The following is a 20339-nucleotide window of genomic DNA, read 5'->3' as shown; positions in this document are numbered from 1 at the left end:
GGGGCTGTTTTTTGCCAGAGCAGATGAGTGTTGTAAAGGGCAGCAAACATTCAAGGAAGCTGCTGTTGCTGTTTTTATGACAAAACAGTCATTTTCAGGACTGAATATCTCTTTCCTAGTGCGGAATTGCACTTTGTGCCGAACTGGAAAGTTGTAGTTCACAGAACATACTACAACTTTGCTTTTGGAAGCAAGTTGATCCGGGGGGATGAGCATTTTCTGAGCGAAATCTTCCGAGCGTCCGAGCGAAGGAAAAAAAAAGCTTCCAACTATGCATAAATATGGCAAAAATCGATCAGAAGAAAACATAGTTTCACTTAGAAATATGCAAAGTATTATAGCAATGCCTATTTTATACAAAAATCTTTAGGTGAATCTGTAGGAATGGTGAGAGCATAATGGGATGGCTTTTGAAGAAACCCACATGTAGAGTAGACTTCTCTATGAAAATTCCCTTATGATCCTTCTTACAACTTTTACTTAATAGGGGGTGACATTGAAAACCCTCTCTCAACCTATCTTCATGAAAGAGTTTCTTCAAAGAAAACTCATTGAAGCAAGCCATCCAGGTAGTTTCGCCAGCGAAACCCCTTTGAAGCAAGTCTCCCAAGCTTGGACAGCACTTTTAAAAGTGACATAACTTTCATATCCAATGTCCAAATATAGTCATTCAACCACTCAAATTGATCGGAACACCCCATTTGAGCACATCTATGGAGTTATATTTTGGAAAATCTTTCATATATAGTATTAAATATTACATGTATTTTATGAGAGTGATATATAAGCCCAAGTTAATACTTATTTATGGTAATTTAAACTTCTTTAGAAACATGTCCATAAATATGCTATAAAAACACTAAAAAGATATTGCCATATGATATAAATGTGTTAATAAGTAATTATATATGCATAGTATTATTACATTGAGAGTGATTATGAGGAATGTTTCTTAAAGGAATCAACACTTTTTTAAGGTAATAACAGGGGTACAAAGGGATGTCTCTAAATAAGAAAATTATGTTGTGTAAAAATGAATGAGTGACTAGTCTGTGTATTTTTATGATAAAGGGATCTAGTTCTAGTGAAAATAAAAGTGTAAAAACCATGTTTCCTAAAGAAAAACATTTTTAAAAATCTCTTGAAAAACACGCTCGGATAAACCTGCTCATAGGTTTTTGCTCATAAAATTGACGCATCCTTGATCCGGTATAAGCTGCATGAGTTACAGCCTCTGCAAAACCACAAAAAGTTGCAGTCTGCTGTCTATTTGTGACCCATGTGCAGGAAGCTGTTTTTCAGGTGAGAATATCTGAGAATCCAGAAGGATTTGGCTCTTGAGGTCAACTGAGAAGTTGTAGATCTTTCTACCAACTACAACTTTTCTGTTTACAGCTTTGGCATCAGGTCTTTCAGTGAAAAGATATCGCTGTTCAAAAACAGGGACAGCATGTTATTTTGCCCAAAGTGGCTGTGAGGTATTGTTGTAGGGATTTCTCTTGCACAACAGTGAATTGGGAACTCACAGTAAATTACAGAAAGTGATTGGGATCTCACTTCAGTCCAAGGGCATTATTGTCATTTTGGCAAGTCACTTTGGCACATTTGGCAAGTGGTGAATGCTTGATTTTGTTGCCAAAGGATTGCACACTCGAGGTGATGCATTGGTGATGCAGTAAATGCCATTTCAATGCATTATGGATTTGCATTGGTGGATGCCGCACTGATGTTTATGGATAGTTGAGCTGGGCTCCTATTGCCATTGGTTGAGCAGGCATTGCTCATTTGGTTCAGTGCATTTCTTACTTGGATTGCTAGGCATTGGCAGGTTACTGGGCTGCATATATTCTTGTTTATGCCTCTTTATGGCTGAGTGCTTTTGAGCATTGGATCAGCCAATTTATTTGGAGACCTAATTGGTCTGGACAACACTATATTTTTTGGTCATTTGGGTTGCCTATTATACTATACTGCTCTTTAGTTGTGAGCTATTGTGCCACAGATATGGCATCTACAGCTGGTAGTGCCCTCTTTCATATTGAGAGGTTGGATGGATCAAACTTTCAGTATTGGAAAGAGCAGATTTATGATGTGTTAGTGCAGAAGAGGCAGCATAAGCCCATTCAATGCAAAGGTATCAAGCCTAATAGCATTAAACAGAGTGATTGGGATGACATGGATGAGCAAGCATGCTCTATCATTCAATCATCACTCTCGAAGTCAGTCTACTTGCAGGTACAGGATGGTGTACAGGGTGTAGACTACCATGCATATGAGTTTTATACTCGTATATGCCGGATGTATGACCATGATAGTGTTATGTTACAGCATGATGGGCTGAAATGTCCTGATGGGCTGAAATACAGCCTTGATATGCACTCCAAAGGTCGATCAATTGGTAGAAACAAGTCATGTTCAAGGGGGAATTCCAAGAGCAAGACTAGCTCTCGGACTTGTATTAGATGTTTCTATTGTGGAAAGTATGGCCACATGAAAAAATATTGCTGGAAATGGTTGAGAAAATACAAGAAGAAGAGCAAGGTTAAGAATGACAGGAAGAAGGAGAAGAAGCATGTTGAGCTTCAAGGCGTGGATGCCAGGGTTTCCACTGACAGTAGCAGTGATGAAGGCATTCTTTTATCTATGTCTGACACCTCCTTCTTGGCCACTGATGTACCCATTCTCGGTGATTGGATGTTAGATCCATGTGCTTCATGTCATATGACCCCTCATAGGTCATGGTTCAGTGCATATCAGGAATGCATTGTGGAGAGTGGTTTGATGGGCATTGATCATTCTATGGATGTCTATGGTTATGGGGATATCCACCTTGTTACGCCTAGTGGCTCTATTCTTGTTCTACAGAGGGTTAGACATATACTAGGACTTGCTACGAGCAAGATCAGTACTGGACAGTTGGTTGAGGCAGGTTATCATGTCTCTTTGGGTGATCATGCATGGAAGATTGCTAGAGGCAATCTGGTTATGGCTAGGGGATCACGGGTTGGATTCTCTTATGCATTGCATGTATCAGGTGTCCAGGATAAGATGCTTATGATTAGTAAGAAGCCATCAGCTAGTTTATGGTATGCCAGACTTGGACATATGTCTATTGCAGGTATGGAAGCCCTTACAACATTGAGATACATTCCTCTTATGGATGTCTCTCAAATTTTATGTCATGATTGTGATGATGGTCAGCAGTCAGGATCCTCCTTTGTGAGGAAGACAGTTAGTGAGAGGTATCTTGAGCCATTGCAGTTGGTTCATAGTGCAGTTTGTGGGCCTATGCCTACCGTTTCACTGGGTGGCGCCTCTTACTTTGTGACATTTATTGATGCTGCTACAAAGTACATATGGGTATATCCGATACGGCAGAAGCATGATGTATATGATACATTTCAGCGCTTCTTGGGTAATGCTGAAAATCAGTCAGGAAAGAAGCTATTGAGCTTGATGACTGATGGTGATGCAGAGTTTACCTCTCCTAGATTTCAGCATCTATGTGATACACTTGGTATCAGGAGGGTGTTGACCACTCCTCATCTTTCTGCTCATGATGCCTTGGCAGAAGGCATAAATCGGATTCTATTGGACAGGATTGGTAGCATGCTACGGTATGCAAGTCTTACCGAATGCTATTGGGTTGAGGCATGTAAGACAGTTGCATACTTGCTTAACAGGTCACCCAGGAGATCTCTGAATGGTAGAGTGCCATTTGACTTCTTGACAGGCAAGGCACCATGTTATGAGCATTTACGTGTGTTTGGCTGCGAGGCTTATGCTCATGGTTCCCGATCGAGGAGATGTATCTTCCTTGGATACAGTGAGTCCAGTGAGGACTACAGGTTATGGGATTCTTCAACTAGAGAGTTGATACACAGCCATAATGTCTATTTCAGAGAGGATGCTATGTTTAGATAGCCCAGGACTGTGGATAGCAGGAGAGTGGTGTTCCAGGAGGGTGTAAGTGCACTGATACCTCCGAATTCTTTGCAGGGGCAGCCCATATCCCTTGGAGTGGGAGGTTTTTCTCACAGTGAGCAGGTTATAAAGTTGGGACAGCCACGATTACTTTCTGATTTTGATCAGAGATGGTCAGATGTCTCTAGTATTCCACAGGTTTATAATCCTATGGAGATTGTTGATGCATATTCTATGGACAGTTACAGTTTACTCCCAGGATGCGGAGTGCCTCTTGCAGATGAGGATGAGGCTATGCATGGTGAGGAGGATACCTTGGCTAATGATGCCCGGTATGATCCATTGGCTAGTTATGCCAGGACAGATGTGGTTTCTGCAGTTATTAACTCAGGTCATATTGCGCATGGGCAGGAATCATTGATATGTTTACTTCGTAAGTGCCTCCATGGCCAGAAGCAATCCCCTCGAGCTTGGCTTCATAGGTTTGATACCGTTATGAGAGCTCAGGATGTGATGCGCAGTGAGACAGGTTATGGTCTCAGTATTCAGGAGGTCACTATCCTTCTGAGGTTACTTGCCATATGGTTCCTTATGGACAGGGATGCTTTGCAGTGGGCGCTGCATGGTCTTGATGATGTTTGTCAGATACTTGGTTGTTTCAGTATGGAGAGGGGGAAGTTACTGAGTACTCCATTGCCTGTATTGGCTCCATACTTGAAACACAGCAGGTTTGACGATCACAGATCAGTTGAGGTTGATATGGCAGCCATAGTACTTCATGCATCCATGATTGTGTTGAGACTTGGTTCTCACATGTTTGCCATTGGGGCTACACTTCCAGTTCTTGCTTCCGTTGCAGTGGGAGTTGGTAGCATGATTATGGTAGATTTTGGCAGTAGGGAAGCGGTTGTGGACATCAGGTCCTTATGCTTCCAGGAGCAGCATGCAGGTGATGCAGGTTGGGTAGACCAGCAGAGGTCTATTGTAGGTTATGTGCTTATGGTCACAGGTGGTACAGAGACATTTTCTCTGCACAGTGATAGTTCAAGTGCTATGGACTTAGCACAGGAGCACGTGGTGGTGAGAGTTCACTCTCCCAGTGAGATCTGGCATGAGATCTTGGTTGACAGGCATCTACAGCTTGTCATTTTCTATCCTGCAAACCTGATGTCTGCTAGCAGCTTATCCTCTATGCACTTTGCACATTGTAAAGTGTCGATGGGCATTGGATGACGGTCTGGTCATCTTGTTTTTCAGCCTATGGCTGATTGTATTATATGTGTACTATACTCCCTTAAAGGCACACTGCCTTTAAGTGGGAGGTTGTTGGGGTAAAGGGCAGTGTGCCCACCCACTTGTATAGTGCCCATGTATACTCATATATATATGATAGAGGAATAAGCTGGAGTAGCTTTTGCTCCACCACTTTTTGGTGTCTCCTTATCTCTTCCTGAGTGCTCCCTTCTTCCCCCTCACTCTCCCTCTTCCACCCACTCCCACTCCCACCACTCCCATCCTCCCACCTCCACCTCTCACTTCCACTCCCATCCTCCCACTCCCACTCCCACCTCCTCCCACCCCTACCTCCCCCATTCCCACTCCCACGCCCATCCTCCCACCCCCACCCCTCCCCCACCTCCCCCATTCCCACTCCCTCTCCCATTCCCACTCCCATTCTCCCACCCCCACCTCCCCCATTCCCACTCCCTCTCCCACTCCCATGCCCATCCTCCCACCCCCACCCCACCCCCATCTCCCCCATTCCCATTCCCACTCCCATTCTCCCCCCCCTCCACCCCCACCTCCCCCATTCTCACTCCCTCTCCCACTCCCTCTCCCACTCCCACTCCCACTCCCATCCTCCCACCCCCACCCCCACCCCCATCTTAAGGCCCAAAAATGAATTATGTCCACCACAAAATATATATTGCTTAAACTTGCAACAATAAAACAAATACAAAATTAGCCCATGGCCATATATAACACGCTGTGCGACACCTTGATCGATACCCTCGCACTAACTCCAATCCTCACTATAAGTTCCATCACCTGTAGTCAAGCCGCCAATTACATTAGTTATTAACAATCGATTGAACGAATCACCGAATCAACCGATCCCAACATAACCGCGCTCAAAGCAAAATAATCAAGCACAACACCATTAACACTTGCGACATCAGTATTAACATGGAATCACCCACAATATCGATCATCTAGCATGGCAAAACACAAGCTAATTAGGCGTCCCCAACTAACCACACAAAGTATCCACTAGGACCCCCGCCGCGTCCGGTGCGCTCCTATGGAGTACTTTGCCATAGTCACACTTGACTAAAATAATAATGTCCAAAGCAAGATATATCAGAAATATAATTTCCATAACATCCCTCTTGTTTGGATTACAACTGACCTTAGTTGCGTGTTTGATTACAGGAACTAATGAGGTCTGGAAACATTCGAAAGAACCACTCAGGCATCCATTGAGCATCATCTCTCGGATGATTCTTAAATTTGAGCAAGTATTTAATATAGACATTTCCTTTTCGGGTCGAGGTCTATTGATGATCAATAATGCATTCAGGTTCTAGAATTTCTTCTTCATCAACAATCAATGGAGCCTCTTCATAGACAAGATGAATAGGTAAAGGTCCTTTGAAGGGCTTTAAGAGGCTGATATGGAAAGCATTATGTATTTTCCAATTATCAGGTAATTCAAGCCTATAAGCTAGATCATTGATTTTCTGAATCACCTTGAATGGTCCATAAAAACGTGGGGACATCTTGATTACTGGCCATTTCTCAACACTCTTCAATCTTCTTTTCTCAATCCGAAGAAGTACATAATCGCCTTCTTTGAAAAGCATGTGTTTCCTTTTCTTATTTGCTTGTTTTATGTTCTTCTCTTGAGTTACTGTAATGGCTTCTCGGACCTCTTTGAGAATATTTTGATAGTCATGGGTAAATTGTTAGATATCAATGCTCCACTCTCATGTAACTATGCAGGAACCAGCTAACTCTACTTGTAAGCCCCCCATATGAGGAGAAGGCATTTGAGTAGCTCGGTTATCTGGTAGGTCCTGTTTTGGACACCAGATGGGGGCCATGTGTGGCCTGATGGCTGGACGGAGTTGGCACACTGCCAACTAGGCTACATGCAAGTGCGGGAAGGCATCCCATGACCGATCGCACTGAGAGTAGACAAAGCATTTCTTGGGGTAGCCCACACTCTCGAGTTGCAGGGCCCGTTTGGAGTCCCAGATGATCCTGGATGGTTGTGTGGTCGGTGGCCTATTTTGAGACCGACCCCCAGTCGACTGTTTTGGGTGGACTGGGTCAGTCACCCAATTGGGTCCAATCGACTATGACTAGTGGCTATATAAGAGCAAGCCCGTGAAGCCCATTTCATCACTGGCTACAGCAACCCTGATTCCTTAGCATCCAGCCTCCGTCCTCTATTGTTTCTAGCTCGCCTTTCATAGGAGTGCATGGCTGGGAGGCAGCACTATCTATTGTATCAGTTCTATAGTAATCAAATTTTTGATTCTCCATACTATCTGGTTTTCTCTCTTGTGTACAAGATCCTATTATTTGTGGAGCATAGATGTTGTATTGTTTTCTTACATGGTATCAGGGCCTGGACTCTAGCAAGAAGATTTGGTAGTGTGTTTCTGTTTGCGAGCAGATTGTGAGAGATGGCCCAGCCCGCAAGACTGCGAATCCCACCGTTCGGCAAAAGCGGAAAGTTGGATGGCTCTAACTATCCACTCTAGAAGTTCAAGATGAAGACCATCCTTAGCGCATACGAGCTTTGGGATACTACTACTGGGGTGGACGTGAGGCCGGTTGTGAGACCGGATCCAACCAATACAGGACAACAGATAGTACCAATTGCAGATGAGATTCTCACGTGGATAAGAAGAAATGCAGATGCACTGTGTTCTATTGTCTGCAGTGTAAGTGATTCCGTCATGGCCTTAATTCAACATGTCACCACAGCAGAGGAGGCATGGATGGTCTTGAAAAATCACTACGAGACCATGAATCAGACACAGATTTAGAATCTAGAGACTCAACTCACGAACGAGAAATTGGCTGAGTCTGAAGCGGCATATAGAAGTTCATCACCAAGGTGAAGAATCTGTGTGATCAGATGACTGCGATTGGCATCACCATCACCAGCGACAATCTAGTATGAAGATGCATACGGATTCTCCCACCAAAGTACGACGGTCTTGTTACGGCGCTGAATACACAGAACAGAAATCTGCCCCTCAACTTTGAGGATTTCAACATGATGCTTCTGGAGGAGATGCGTCAAAAGACGAGGACTGGAGAAGATTCGGCTTTCTATGCTAGATCAAAGAAAGTTAAGGTTAAGGACTCTAGTAACCCATCTTATTCTGATGATAAAAAGAGAAAGAAGAAGATCAAGTGCTTCTATTGCAACAAGGCAGGGCACAAGCAAAATGAGTGCCAGAAGAAGATTGCAGATGAGAAGAACAGAGTAAAGAAAGAGTCCAGCAATAGCACGTAGGCAGTACTAGTAGAGCTGTTCGTAGCAATTGAGGAGATTTGCACAAAAGCAGTTCATGTACCTGCGGATGAACCTTGGATCATTAACAATGGTGCATCGTGCCACATGACCAGTCGGAAGGATTGGTATACCTCTCTATAGCCGGTAGGGAATGACATCCTGGTAGCAGTCGGCAATGATGCAAAATGTCCAGCAAAAAGAAAAGGTACGATTGCTCTCAAGTCAATGGAGTTGTAAAACAGGAGTAAAACAGTTGTCTAACGTTCTTTATGTGCCAGATATCAAGAGGAACTTGTTGTCCATTTCTGTGATCACGGATCGGGACCTCAAAGTTCAATTCGATAAGAATGGTGCATAAATTCTGGATCTTTAAGGGAAGGTCATTGGTAAAGGTACATGGCGCAACATCTACAAACTCTCAGCTTTCAGTGCTCGAGCCGATATGAAGAACACTAAGCTGTGGCATGAGAGGTTTGGCATCTAAACCTTAATTCTTTGAAGGAGATGCATAAAAGTGGAATGATTACAGACCTACCAGAAATTTCAGATCTACCCGATGTATGTGAAGCTTGCATGATGGGCAAGCAGCATCAGCAGCCCTTTCCTAAAGAGGCCAGCAGGGCAAAGGCTCCTCTAGAGCTCATTCACACGGACCTCTGTGGAAAGATGGAGATGGAAGCTTTGGGTGGTTCCTATTACTTCATGACATTGATCGATGACTACAGTAGAAGGATATGGATATACTTCCTGAAGACTAAGGACGAGGCTTTTAGTAAGTTCAAGGAATGGCATGTAATGGCCGAGAAAGAATTGGGGAGGAAGGTGAAGAAATTGAGATCAGACAGAGGTGAAGAGTTCACATCAACTAAATTCGAAAGTTACTGCAAAAGTCACGGGATCAAGAGGCAGAAACCCCCGCCACATACATCATAGCAAAATGGAGTAGCAGAGCACAAGATGCGCGTCATCTGCGAAATGGGACGGAGTATGATGAAAGGGAAAGATTTGCCAAAGACTTTCTGGGCTGAAGCATGTAACACAGTAGTTTACATTCTCAATCATAGCTACATGAAGGCTGCGAATGGGATGACTTTAGTTGCACACTTCAGAGTTTTTGGATGTGACTGTTTTGTGCATGTCCCTGATGCTAACATAATTCAATGGGAACCAAAGAGCTGGAAGTGTATTTTCTTGGGCTATAATGAAGAGGCGAAGGGTTACCGCCTCTATAACCCTATTACCAAGAAGGTAATAGTAAGTCGTGATGTGGTCTTCTCAAAATAGCCACATCAATTGGAGGAGGATGCTTTCTTCCTAGAAAACCAGGACTAGGATATCCATCCAGTACCACCACCAACAGCAGACCGAACTCCCCCAACGGTGCTTGGGAGGATTCTAGATAAAGAAGATAAAGAAGAGCCTATAGAACCACAATGGCAACAGCCATTCCCGAAGTGGGTAAAGCAGCTTTTAGATGGCAGAGAACCTCCAGCCATTGACGAGGAACCATCCGAACACTACCGGTCCAAGAGATTAGAGGAGCAAAGAAGGGCGCAAGAACACTTGGTCAACTAGGCTTTGATGACAGAGGTGATCCGTGCTGATGAACCCAAGTGTCTTGAAGAGGCACAGGGTGATGATAGGTGGATGGAGGCTATGCAGATGGAGTATGGCTCCATAATGAAGAACAACACTTGGGACCTTGTGGATTGTCCACCGAAATGCAAGGTAATCGACACCAAGTGGGTGTACAAGACCACGTACAAGTCCAACGGCACGTTCGATAAGTACAAGGCTCAACTCATGGCAAAAGGATTCGCACAGGTACATGGTTTTGATTATCAGGATACTTTTGCTCCCACAACTCGACTAACCACAATTCGCATTGTTTTGGCTTTAGTTGCCCAGGGAATTTGGCCCGTGTTTTAGATGGATGTAAAATTTGCCTTTCTGAATGGAGATCTCAAGGAGGAGGTATACGTGGAACAACCACCAGGTTTTGAGATCCCCAATTTAGAAGGTAAAGTCTGTAAACTAAAGAAGGCACTTTACGGGTTGAAACATGCCCCACGAGCATGGTACTAGTGAATTGATGCCTACTTTCTGCAAAACGGGTTCAGGAGGAGCCCATATGATGCAAATTTGTATATCTTCAGAGAAGGAGGCAACTGTATGATCATGGTCCTTTATGTGGACAACCTTGTCATAACAAGGAACCATGAAGAGAAGATCTCACAAACAAAGCATTTGCTAGGAAGAGAGTTTGAAATGACAGACCTCAGACTGATGCATTTCTATTTAGGGATTAAAGTATGGCAAGAGCCGAAATAGATCACTTCACAGCTGAAGTATGCTGGAGAGATACTGAAAGGATTTGGCATGGCTGAGTGCAAGATAGTTGGTACCCCTATGGAGGTTGATGTGAAGCTCTCAAATGAGGATTCATCACCACTAGTGGATGAAGTGAAGTACAGAAGGCTTGTGGGCAGTTTGATTTACTTGTGCAACACGTGGCCGAACATCAGCTTTGTGACTGGTGTACTAAGCAGGTTTTCCAATAAGCCCCGAGAGAACCATTGGAGGGCAGGGATGCGGGTGCTGAAATACATCAAAGGCACACTTGATTATGGCATCACCTATACCAAGGGCAACATCTTGACTGGATTTTGTGACTCGGATTGGGCAAGAGATGTGCACAGTAGGAGATCAGTGATAGGTTACTGTTTCTCACTTGAATCTGGAGCTGTGTCATGGGTCAGCAAGAAGCAACCCACAGTTGCTCTTTCTTCTACCGAGGCTGAGTACAAATCAGCATGCTTTGCTTCTTGCGAGGTAGTGTGGTTGAGGAGGATTTTAGGAGACATGGGTGTAGTGCAGAACAAGCCTTACGCAGTTATCATGTGACAATCAGAGTTGCATGGTGATTGCAAAGAACCCAGTGTTACACGCTCGCACAAAACACATTGAGATTCAATATCACTTTGTATCTGAGCTCATCATGGATGGAGAGGCCGACTTGGTGTACTCTCCGACTACAAAGAATGCTACGGACATCTTCACGAAGGCTCTTGGAAGAGACTTGCTGGAGAGGCATCTTCATTGACTTGGCATTGGGCCGAAAAAGTAAGTTCACTTGCAGGTGGACATTGAGGGAGGGTGTTAGATATCAATGCTCCACTCTCATGTCACTATGCGAGAACTAGCTAACTCTACTTATAAGCCTTCCATATGAGGAGAAGGCATTTGAGTAGCTCGGTTATCTGGTAGGTCCTGGTTTGGACACCAGATGGGGGCCATGTGTGGCCTGATGGCTGGACGGAGTTGACACACTGCCAACTAGGCTACATGCAAGTTCCGAGGAAACCTGGATCTAGGTCATGGTTCTAACTAGCCCCCCATCCTGTTCAAGACATGGGACTAGGAACCACTTCCTAAACCAGGCCCCTTGGACAAGACTTGGAGACAAGATAATTTTTACCTCTTCTCAATCCACTTTTGGTGAAAATGAGCCCGACGGTTGGCATATATCTTGGACCGGTAGTATTACCAATAGTAATTTCTATATTATCGTTGGTAATACTAGTACTACCGGTAGTAGTATGTCAATTACCACTGGTAGCAACACAATTCTTGGTGGGAATATTGCTACTACCGGCGGTAATAGTATTACAATATTATGAGTACTACTGTCGGTAGTATTGTGTTAAACTACCCATGGTGGTCTTAATACTATCACCAGTATAAGACTACTGCTGGGATATATTTGGTTTCCAGGTCAAGGCCACTTGATAGCACAAAGGCATTATTATGTCCATGATTGAGTGAAATACATCATCATGACACGTAATCACAAGAAAATCCATGTGATTATGTGAATATGCAATCCCAATAAGAAATCCATTTTAGCTTCTCTAGGAAAAAAACAAAATGCAGAAATGACACATCCATATAATTTTAATTGCACAAAATACATGCACTTGAAGAGCAGTTTGCAAAAAATAAGAGATTCATCTAATTCATGTGTTTCAAATACTATCTCCTTGAGCTATTGATATGTATAGTATTTTAAGGCTAAATGTTATGTTTGCTTGTTTAACTGAGCTCACCCATAAAGAACAAGACTATGTTAGTATGAGAACTACTTGACAAGGTAGAAAATTGTATTGTTCAAATAAGAGGATCTACTTCTTATTGTTGGTCTGTTCATCTCCGAGAGAGAAAGAAAGAAAGAAAGTTTATTAAAGTCTTCAGAAGACCGATGGGTCTATGAGACTGAAAAACCTGATGAAGACGGCTTTTTATAATGTATTACCATTAAATGTGGTGGAAGATAGAGAACCTTAGTTGTGGAAGAAATGTAACTATTCAAAGCACCTATAAATCCATGTGTATGGACTTAGTTTCCAACCCATTTCCATCTATGATGAGACATGGTTGCAAGAGATGGAGCTTACATCTTATGAACACTTTCATTTCCTTCTTTGTGGTATTGATGTCCTCTACTTCTCCAATGGTTTCCATCTACAATGAAATAGGGTTACAAGAGATGGAGCATGTATCTTATGAACACTTTCATTCCTGGACTACCAACCCTTTGTGGTGTTGATCTTCTCTACTTCTCCCATCATGTTGGCATGGAATTGATATCACAGTCACTATACAAATTGATTGAACATGACAATAAAGGTCTTTCAAAAGCTCCATACATCCTTCTCATTGGGTAAAGCTATTTAGCAATCGCGTAGAGGAGGAAGAGTTGTGCATTGATATAATTGGAAAGTGCTAAAAGAAATGAATTTAGAACTCTCTATAACCTTACATCTAGATCCCTCTTTTCCTCCATTTCCAGTACATAATACCTTTTAAGAATGTTATCATGTTGCAGGGGGGGATGTATTTGGACTACCAAAACAATTAACTAGATACTTCAAATATCCATTTCTATACTGTAATTGAGATCCTAAGACACATCAATAGACGAGTATCCTCTTGTCAGCTAATATATTGAATGCATGTACGAGATACTCGTGACTATAGAATCTATTTTTCCAAGAGGAGATAGCTCTCAAAATGTATGAATGAGAGCATAACAATGATGTGATAGTGATAGGTATTTCAAATGTTGAAAGTGATGTCCTTACAAGGATTAATCTAAAATTGAAGGCATGACTTGTGTTGGATGTGATCATTGTCACTAGTATAGAAGACTTATTTTGCCTTGAAAACAAGCCAATAAGGAGACCATCGATGCATGTACATCAAGGAATTAGTAAGAGAACTAGTGCAATTAGAGATACTAAGGATATCCAAGATACCACACTGATGTTCTCATTGGAGTGGAGGATGTAGATGCTAGAGCGATCATATGTATTGATCATATTAGAATATTTCCATTGATTTTCGCACTGGAATGGAGGAGAATGTAGATAAATCAAGCAATTAGGTGTGAAGGAGAGTCAGTCTATTGTAATACCATATCAATGATTGGAAGATGATTGGTTGGCAATCAATCCATGCTTAAAATTCATTTTCATAGTATTACATAGCATCATGGAGGATTTACTTTTGTGAATGACACATGCCTTTAATGGATGATGCATTCATAAGTACAAAATGAAACATAATATATTCAAAAAGAAATATATAAGTTCCAAAAGCAAAAGAATCAAGGCACCAATTCCAAAACTTAATAAAATGGCTATGCAATGCATTTTAATGAAAGTTTATTCTTGCATCATACTTCAACAATTTTTTATTCTTAGATTGATGGTGACACCTTGCAAAAAAAAAGGGCTCATATTTGTGGTTGGCTCTGAAAAACATACTCGATCTGGGAGATCAATTGTCTTTCTTAGCATGCAGTGATGCATTGCTACTACCAATCAAATAAGTTATATAGCTACAGAAGTTTGTTATTTGCGATCAAGATGCACCTTGATCCATTGCATGCCTATGATGAGGTAACAACATATAGTATTTTCTCCTAGCAGAGCAAAGCAACCTCTAGCCAGTGAAGTAACAATAGATGTAGATCAACAAGCTAGAGCAAGGCCAATGAGGAAAAGCATGTTCATGTAATTATATGACAAATAAGTTCAATACAGTTGAGAAAGATTGTCATTCATGATCAAATAATTTATACAGCTATAGAAGGTCATCTAGTTCTGTCTTGATCAACTACTACAAAGTTTTATTAGCATAACTTGTTTTCTACAAGTAAACCAAGCAAGGTCAATGACGTAAAGCAATAAATAGAACAATGCAACCAAAGCATGGCCAAGGAAGAAAATCTCTTGTCAATGCAAGTTGCAACAAATAACGAAGACTCCAAACATAACACAAGACATACGAGGGCGGACACAGGTGCTTGCCCATGCCCAAGAAGGGGATGGATGCCACATGGAAACACATGCTTTGTTCTGTAAAAAGAGGATGCCCATGAGCATGGGCTAGCCACTCCCCCTGCCCATCATCTGCCCATAACTAAAAATGAGCTCAAAGGAAGATTCAAACCCATGCCAGTCAATCGTAAGTTATACAGCTCAAACCACGCAGGTGTCTTCACATTCTTGTAATAAATGAGGTCCTTTTTTTCCCCTTGTAATGATAAATTATCCATGGATTTTCTCACTTGGGGTGGTGTGTAACCACCGGAAGTATAGAATACATGAGTACAGCCTCCTAATATAGCATAAAAGAAAGCTCTTTTGGATGCAAAAAGAAAGATTTAATTATTTAAGAAAATTTATTCACAAAAAGCTAAATGAATACACTAACCCCCATTAACCTAAATCCTAGTAAGTCGGTTGCGTTGAGGACACGGTCGAAAAATCAATGATGGACGCTTTCTTCGAGTTATAAATAGCTGCCAATATGAAAAAAGCTCATGCATCAACTTTGGAGTTTGCTGTTTGGCCGCGTGATGGAAATCATGGAATGGATCAGAAGAAGCTCGCTCGTGTTTGTTGCTGGTCTAGTCCTCCTCGGCTTTCTCTTTGCCACTTCTTACGTCGATGATCAGCAGGCCGATGATGGGCTATCTGATTCTTACGCTTTTCCCCTTTACGAGGCGTGGATAGTCAAACACAAGAGGTTTTGCAACAGCCTCGAAGAAATGCAGAAGCGGTTTGAGATCTTCAAAGACAACTTGCACTACATTGAAAAGAGGAACAAGCAGATTCGGGGCTACTGGCTGGGGATGAACAACTTTGCGGACTTAACCTACGACGAGTTCAAGGCCAGACATCAAGGGGGCTTCAGACGTCCGTTGGGTCACGAAGGAGTGAGGGCAAGGAGGTCTCAGTTTAGCTATGAGAATGCTACGAACCTTCCTAATTCAATCGATTGGAGAAAGAAAGGCGCGGTCACAAAGGTGAAAGACCAGGGAGATTGTGGTAAGAGAACTCATCCTGAGTTTTCTCTGCTTTTCCGAAAGTTGAAACATCAACAATGGAATTTTTTTGGTGTTATCTGGCGTGTACCTTGTCCTTATGATCACAAGATACGTGCTTAAATCTCTGTATCTCTCAGCTAGCTAGGAGCTTACCATCAGAAACTGCGTTTTTTTATTGCAGGAAGTTGTTGGGCCTTTTCATCTGTTGCAGCCGTTGAAGCTGCTAACCAGATCGTTACGGGTAAGTTGCTTTCGCTGTCGGAACAGGAACTTGTGGATTGCGACCGTGCAATAAATCAAGGTTGCAGAGGGGGCCTTATGGACTACGCATTCGAATTTATCATCGCAAACGGGGGCATAGACACTGACGAAGATTATCCTTACAAGGCAGCTGAAGGCGTTTGTGACAAGAACAAGGTCAGTGTCTTCTCAGAATGTAACATCTCGCCGCCGCTTTGCTTTCATACGAAAGCTTTTGGAACTGTTATGTTTTATTGCAGGAAAATTCTCACGTCGTATCGATGGAGGACTACGAAGATGTGCCACAATCTGACGAGCAAGCCCTCCTGAAAGCGGTGGCAAATCAACCTGTCAGCGTAGCTATAGATGCTGGAGGTCGAGATTTTCAGTTGTATGCAGGAGTAAGCATATAGCTCCTAACGTCGTCTGGTATTTGGTATCCTTATTCATGTTCTGTAAATTTGAGGGTAGCCTTCGAGTCTCGATCACTCACAAAATCAATAATCCAACTTGAAATGTCAGGGCATTCTGAAGAGCGGAAGTTGTGGAGAAGATCTAGACCACGGAGTTCTTGTCGTTGGCTACGGAACCGAACGTGGAACCGATTACTGGATAGTGAAAAATTCATGGGGTGCCTATTGGGGGGAAAACGGCTACATAAGACTTCAGAAAGGCGTGAATCAACCGGATGGCATCTGTGGCATAAATCTCCAACCTTCCTATCCAATTAAGAGGAGCAACATGCCCCCCGAACCTCCACATCCCATACCTCCTCCAGCTCCGGAGGCAGTGTGTGATGATGAAGAATACTCGTGCCCAGCAAGTACCACCTGCTGCTGTCTCTTCTCGAGCGAAAGCATTTGCTACATGTGGGGTTGCTGCCCCATGGAATCCGCGACATGCTGTGACGACGGGTACCACTGCTGTCCAATGGAGTATCCGATTTGCGATTTGAAGAGAGGAACGTGCCGAAGTGTAAGTATATTGTGATGTATACAAAGAAACTTTGTGAATGTTTCAGTGATTCTCATGGGCTTCACGTCGACACAACACACGTAACAAGTACCACAGCAGAATATTAACACTTTCATTGATCACGTACTGCAGAGTGACACAGATATGATCGGGATGAAGATGATGGAACGCTCGGTTGCAACTGTAAGGCGCGCTGCTTTGGTTGCTCAAGAGTAGGTTGATCAAGAGTAGGATAGTACTGTGTGCATATTTCGCTTGGGAACCCAATTCTCCAAGGCGCTATGTTCGCACTTATGGCTATTTCTATGAAACACATATCGTTCTACCAAAGAAAGATCACAAACAATAACTATTTTTGGTACCAAAAACATGAGTGAAACATGAACGTTGATTTGTTTTATATGCATTGAGACATCAAATAAATCTTTTGGCTTTGTATTCACGTAAGGTCTCTTTTGCCTATTTTTTTAAAAAATTATAACAAAACTTGTACATAGGGATTTGGCTTGCATTCCCATTCTTTGTGGCTTGGATTGATACACTCAAGTCCTTTCCTATGTCTTGGGTCGTGCGTAGGAGTCCTTGCCTTACACCCCTTGTGCTACCGCTTCAATGGAACTCCACTTGAATACTCGAAGCTCTCTAGAGGGCTCCCTTGGTGTTCTTCCCAAGATCCTCCAAGTTGTCTATCTTCAAGCTTGCTAACATAGGCATACTCATGGTCTCAACAAGGATTTATATTGTCGGACTATCTAGTGGAGTTGCCTTGGGCTTTTCATCACCTTTGTGCACTTAAGCTTATGCCATTATTGCTACTATAATGCTAGGTTCTTTGGGTGAAGCCTGCCTCCTTTGCTATTAGTCTTCCGTTTTTGCTCGCCTCTCCAAGAGCATAGCATGTTGAGTTGTATACCTTTGTGTTCACCTAACTCTCTCATATGACATCTAGTGAAGATGCTATTAGAATCCTGCCAATAGATCAGTCACATTATTTTGTCCCAAATAGCTGAGAATTAACATTCTGCATAGAGTTTATGCATTACACATAAAGCTAGTTTCAAACAGAGTACATACCTTGCGGGTGACTCCTAGTAGCTAAGTGTCCCACCAATCGTGATCACAAATGTTGATGATTTGTTCTCCAATCCCTATCAAGGTCACAACATAATCATTATTCATGCCTATTGGTCAATGTTTGCTTGGGTGTAGCCATTTTTGGTGAGGTTCAGGGAATTTTCTGCATATGGGTATCTTTCCTGACCCATAACTTATGCATTTCTTAATGGAATTCGATAAACTCTGTCTTCAAGTTGTATTACACATTTCAATAAAACACGAGACCCAAAAACATATGGAATAAATATTTGGAAGAAGACCGTTCAAGAAAAGTGCTATGTTGCATGTGAAGCATGTATCCTGAAGAGTATAGGATATAAAAATTTATTTAAAAACATCAAAATTTTATTCTACACATACATGCAACCATGTGAGCTTCTCCTCAACCAAAGGACATGCCTAATTAAGAATCTTAGATGTGGTTCAAGGGGCTTTAAATGTTGTGCTAAAATTATGCACACCCATTTGAGGGCACACTCCATAACATTAAATTTGATAGCATGGTCTTTGGCCTATTTGTATTTTGAAGCAATTTGGGCCACATTGCAATTGCTTGAGGGAAATTGTATATCCAATTTTGTTGATGTGTGAAGCAATTTGGGCCACATTGCAATTGCTTGAGGAAAAATGGTATATCCAATTTTGTTGATGTGTATCATTGAAGGGGAAAATCCCATCGGTTGAAAACTCCACATTTTTTAAAATTTTCATCTATCGCCCTATAAATCTTCAAACATTAACCTCTTGCTTTCTTGCAACTTGCCCTATATAGAGTTAGCCTAATACGACCTCGTTTTTTGGTTTGGCATTATCTTCTTTACTCGGCTAAGTCATCTTCTACTATTTGCTCACCTCATAAGCTAGGTGGTCTCTGTTCTAGTGGTAGTTTATTGATTGTCTCCATGCATCAATGGTAAGATGCAACTCGTTATGGCTTGCAAGAGAACTAGACAAAGGCTACAAGATAGGAAAGCTAAGAAGCTTAGTCAAGGCAAAAGGAACAAATTGTAGAGCAACGAAAAAAATGGCACAGTATCAAAATGTCAATAGAAGACACTTTTGCAATGTTTGCAAAGGGAGACACAATGAGAAGAAATAAGTCTCCTTGCAAAAGAGTTGTAGGAAGCAATTGTAGAGGCACGCATTACATCATTGCCATTGGAGTAAAGAACATGAGGTGTGATCTCACATTTGGTGAGAGGATTTGAGGTAGCAACATCAAGCCATTCAAGTGAATAGCACTCTCAAGTCTTTACAAGATTTAACCTACACCCTAAAATTTGTAGAGTGATACTACCTACCAACACGTGGAGAGATGCACGCACAAGAGATGATGCTCTATGACCTGAGAAATAGCCTACCAAAAGAAAAGGGATGCACAGCTTAAAATATCTAACTACAAAGAGGGTGACATTAGCTACATTCCTATCCTATGGAAAAAAGAAGAAACAACTTGGGTGCACGATGTCAAAGATGTTATCAATCAGAAGGACCAACATGGCTTTAGTAGTTGGATGCAGAAATGCAGGATCAACCCTGTTTGGGAAGTTTGTGGGCTTCAACAAAATGCAAGAAAAGGAGAGACATCCTAAGTGCAGAAGTTATTGATCGAGTCAACAAGCTGGCAGGAGAATACAAGAGTTTCTCCAAATAATAATGACATCTGCAAAAATCAAATGGGATGCAAGTAGTGGGATGAGCACATCATAGACACACTTAAGACAACATAGTCAGTGGTTGCCTAAACTAGCATGGAGGTGGTCTATGAATGAGTTTTGGAATAGTTTAATTATGCAAGTTTATTTCTAAACTGGGCTGGCTTTAACTTAATGTGATTGTCCTAAACTAGGCCAATGGTTGGAACATCATTGCAATATGTCATCGTTCTAGGTTAGGTCAAACACTAGTTATGTGATTGTCCTAGACCAGCGTGGTTGAATAGCAATATATTTCACCAGCTTGGTGGTTGTCTATGAATGAGTTTTGGAATAGCTTAATTTCTTAATTTATAAATAGGAATGGCTTTGACTTAATGTGATTGTCCTAAATCAGCCCAGTGGTTGAAACATCATGCAATGTATCACCATGCTCTTTAGGGACCAAACACCAGTTATGTGATTGTCCTAAGCTAGTATGGACATTGAACAACATTATATT

At 42.1% G+C, this 20339-nt stretch overlaps 1 protein-coding gene across 1 annotated transcript; it reads left to right on the top strand.

Annotated features, from left to right (window-relative positions):
• The first annotated feature begins 15380 nt into the window (after positions 1-15380).
• On the top strand, positions 15381-17282 carry LOC147885801 (low-temperature-induced cysteine proteinase-like). Its single transcript, XM_087396221.1, has 5 exons — positions 15381-15852; positions 16033-16268; positions 16352-16492; positions 16614-17066; positions 17199-17282. Exons 1-5 carry the CDS (start codon positions 15381-15383, stop codon positions 17280-17282), a joined length of 1386 nt encoding a protein of 461 aa, XP_087252347.1.
• The last annotated feature ends 3057 nt before the right edge of the window (positions 17283-20339 follow it).

Source organism: Dipteris shenzhenensis, chromosome 25 (assembly GCF_047967505.1).
Source record: "Dipteris shenzhenensis isolate YYH24624 ecotype China chromosome 25, Dip_SZ_1.0, whole genome shotgun sequence".
In the NCBI taxonomy this organism is placed as follows: Eukaryota; Viridiplantae; Streptophyta; class Polypodiopsida; order Gleicheniales; family Dipteridaceae; genus Dipteris; species Dipteris shenzhenensis.
This window is presented reverse-complemented; position numbering and strand designations above follow the sequence as displayed.